Raw genomic sequence first — 3,471 nt, forward strand, 5'->3', positions numbered from 1 at the left:
ATATATATGTATATATATATATATATAGTGATATGTAAAATATCGTTCATGCGTGCTCTGCAGTGGCGGAAATGCATGACCAACAGCTGCTGAATATTGTGTAGACAGAAGTTGAGTTACTTATGCTAACTGTAAACTGTGTTAGTATGTGTGCTCCATTTTTTTTAAAGAACTCCACTCCCTGAATGGTCATGGTGCGGGAATTCCTGCTCTACTCGATGCACAAAAATTCGGAAGTCGTAAAGAGTCCATTACATAAGAACAAGTGTGAGCAAGGAGGCTGTAAGGTCAAACGGCGGTTACAGAAATGACTGAAATCATGTTGGTGGAATTTTCGTTAAATGGCGTTCCTCCCTGACTGAATGATCTCTACCCGAAATATCTCATTGTTATCAACAAATACTCCAATTCGCCCACGGACTTGATTCTGATGAGAGATGCAGATAAATTCAACTCAGTCGCTCATTTAAGATAGTTTTCTTCAACTGAATGTGCGGCACCAGGCCGCCTTATGTTTGAGCTGGTACGATATTCGAGATACCTCAATATTACACCCAAAGTTAATACAGTACTCGTAAGGTTGATGAAACCTCTTTGACAGCCTACTACCGGTTAGAGAGTTTCCATCACACATACATCCAAATATTGCAATGTAGTTTTGTTCATCGCACTGCATATCTTCAAACTATCGGGATTCCACTTGTGAGAGGTTTCAGTCACCAGAGAGCATGGAGTACTGTTAGAATCACCATGTTCCAATATATTAATGTTCGGAATGATTAAATTGGATATAGTGACAGAGAAATCCAATATTACATCGGTTTCTTACCCAGGTCCAATTAACTCGATTTGTGACGAGTAGAGTATCCGATGGATGCAACGTGGTACAAGAACCACTTTAGACGCATGAGAAAACAAACCCTCAAAAATCATACGGACAAAACAACTCCAGTGATTTTCAGATCAAATTACGAAGTATTTCGGCAATAAATCCTCACCGTTCAGGATTAAGACCTCATAGCAGTCCAGTGCACAGTCACCAGTATATAAGCATATTACAAATAGATACCTGCTGTTTTTGACTAAGAGTTGATCGATTCATGCTCCCGATGTTTCAAAAAACATTTCAGAGCGTTAGACTTTGTTCATTACCGTATCTGAATACTAAATTTTCGTGGATTCCAGTCTTTTTCCTTAAGCAAGGGGCGAAGAAGTCAGTCGGTATTCTGATACGCAAATCAGGTGTTCGTTTCTCTTTCTTGGTCTAATTTTCTCATCTGCAATCCAACTCATCACAGTTCAGCAATGACACATTTGAGGACCGAAGTGTCCTCCTTATTTCCGTGTGCGATACGTAACAACAGACAGCAATAATTTCTACTTTCTTTCTACTCAACGACATGTGGTGTCATTTAAAGATGCACGTGACAATCCAGTTCACTACCTACAAGAGAATTATTCTCCCAAGAAACTAAACTGCTTTCCTTGGGCCAGAAATCCGGTGAGGTTTCATCAGCTGGTGCACCGCAAAGTATCTAACGCTTTGACATGAGGCAAAACAGAAGAGTTTTTTCTTCACTTCATCATATACCTTCCCATGATATTTCCTTGGGCCAGAAATCCGGTAAGCTTTCATCAGCTACTGCACGGCGAAGTCTCTAGCGCTTTGACTTGAGGCAAAACAGAAGAGTTTTCTCTTCACTTCATCATATACCTTCCCATGATTTCATGTTTTATCTCCAGCCTAAATCGAGATGTTGATCAGAAGGCTATGGATGATCTTCGTGGTCGTGCGTTCCCTCTCACCCAGTTTTGCTTACTCACTTATGTGTTTTAGGTCAGTACGTAAATTTTCAATGCTTAGCCAGTACTGATTGCTACACTATACCCCACTTTTGGCAAACCGGTGGCCGGCATTCTTGTCTTGAATGCATAGGCCGCGTAAATTTTATTGTGAAATCTTATTTGACTTGGAAAATTCATAATGGTAATCATCCTACAGCATATAGACTTCTCTCTTTATCCGGTTACAGTGATGAAGTGCGCTGTCACTAGTAGTCGAACGGTTACCCGATTCACGTACGCAGGCTTATATCTGAAGCATTTCAAGTGTACGGTCATATTATGCACGATATATAGTTTCATTCGCACCCAAGTAAAAGACTGAACGTGCACCAAACATACTGATGGGTTCGGCCATCTCATCAGCACACTATGTTTCAGCACACCGAGAGCAGAAGAGTACAACGGCGACAGCCCGCACTTTTTAAGCATTTTACATCAATTGTGAGAGCAATTTACTCGTTTCACACGTTTCAATAAGGAAATTGTTTTGATCGGTCGGCGGGAAACTGGGTCTGCAACACTTGAAGGGTCATAAATATGCATCCAACTTGAAATGCGAATAGTTGAGATCAGAGTTCTGTCCAGTCTACAAAACTGGCGACAGTTGCTTAGTGAGGCAGTGGCTCACGGATGCCTAACGCTCAGTACGCTCCAACACAATTACGGGAATGGCTCATATAAAACAGAACTATGATTTGCGGCTTCCAACCTACCTGAAAAATCCGTTCCATTTCATTCAGTTGGAAACTGGTGAATGTGGTGCGATTGCGGCGCTTTTTCAGCTTAGCCCGATCACAGTTTTGTTGTTCATCGGGAATAGATCCGGAATCATGTGTCATATAGGTCGGCTCGTGTTTCTTATGCATATTAGTTTTGAATTCAGCAGCACTCATTGACCTTTGAGACTGCACTCTGTTTTTCAAATCCGATTGCCCTTCTGTGATACTGGAAAGTGGAGATGACGTTTTCCACACCTTTGTGTCGTCAAAATGCACGTCCAGTAATTGAGCATTCGTCAGTTGGTTTGCTGGGCACATAACACATGGGCGGGATTTGTACAGCTCTGAATCGGGCAAGTGGTGTGAAACGGACATGCCTCTGGAGCTGAAGACTGAAAATGAAAAGTAGCAGATGGACATCACATCCGTCGCCCTATGAAATCTAGTGCCAAGTGCGCATTCTCAGAATTTTATCTCATTTCTAAATTTTCATATAACGATTTGTGTTTTAATAACGCAACACAATAGGACGAGGTAACAATGAAACCAATTTTTGACAGGACAGTGAGTCGAACAAATGTCTAATGACAATACAGAAGCGTGAGTTAGATGCATATAAACTAGTCTCAAGACTGAAACACTCGACAGCAGTTCGTCAGGCATATTCAGTAGTATGGGAAGACTGAAAAAGCCGGTTATGTCTTGTTCTGGCATATTAACTGTTTTAGTCACTGAAGTTCAGCTCATCTCTTAATATTACTGGATAAATAAACTGTAAATGTGTGTAACTGCGGTAATATGAATTCTCCGCTTACGTGAACATGGTTAAAGTTTGTTCCACACTGATGACGTTTTCAGTGCTTTTGGCCAATAAAAACACTGCGATTTTTCAGTGAAGTTGACCACC

General features: G+C 41.1%; 1 protein-coding gene across 1 annotated transcript in view; it reads right to left on the bottom strand.

The window, feature by feature from the left end:
* T265_11375 (hypothetical protein) overlaps positions 1 to 2,984 on the bottom strand; it is a gene marked incomplete at both ends in the record, with an annotated part of 8,414 nt that extends 5,430 nt beyond the window's left edge. The window contains one exon of the mRNA XM_009178014.1: positions 2,559 to 2,984. Within this exon, the coding sequence (XP_009176278.1) occupies positions 2,559 to 2,984 (426 nt within the window). The remainder of the gene's footprint in view (positions 1 to 2,558) is intronic.
* Between the last annotated feature and the right edge of the window lie 487 nt (positions 2,985 to 3,471).

Source organism: Opisthorchis viverrini (genome assembly GCF_000715545.1).
Source record: "Opisthorchis viverrini unplaced genomic scaffold opera_v5_493, whole genome shotgun sequence".
NCBI lineage: Eukaryota > Metazoa > Platyhelminthes > Trematoda > Opisthorchiida > Opisthorchiidae > Opisthorchis > Opisthorchis viverrini.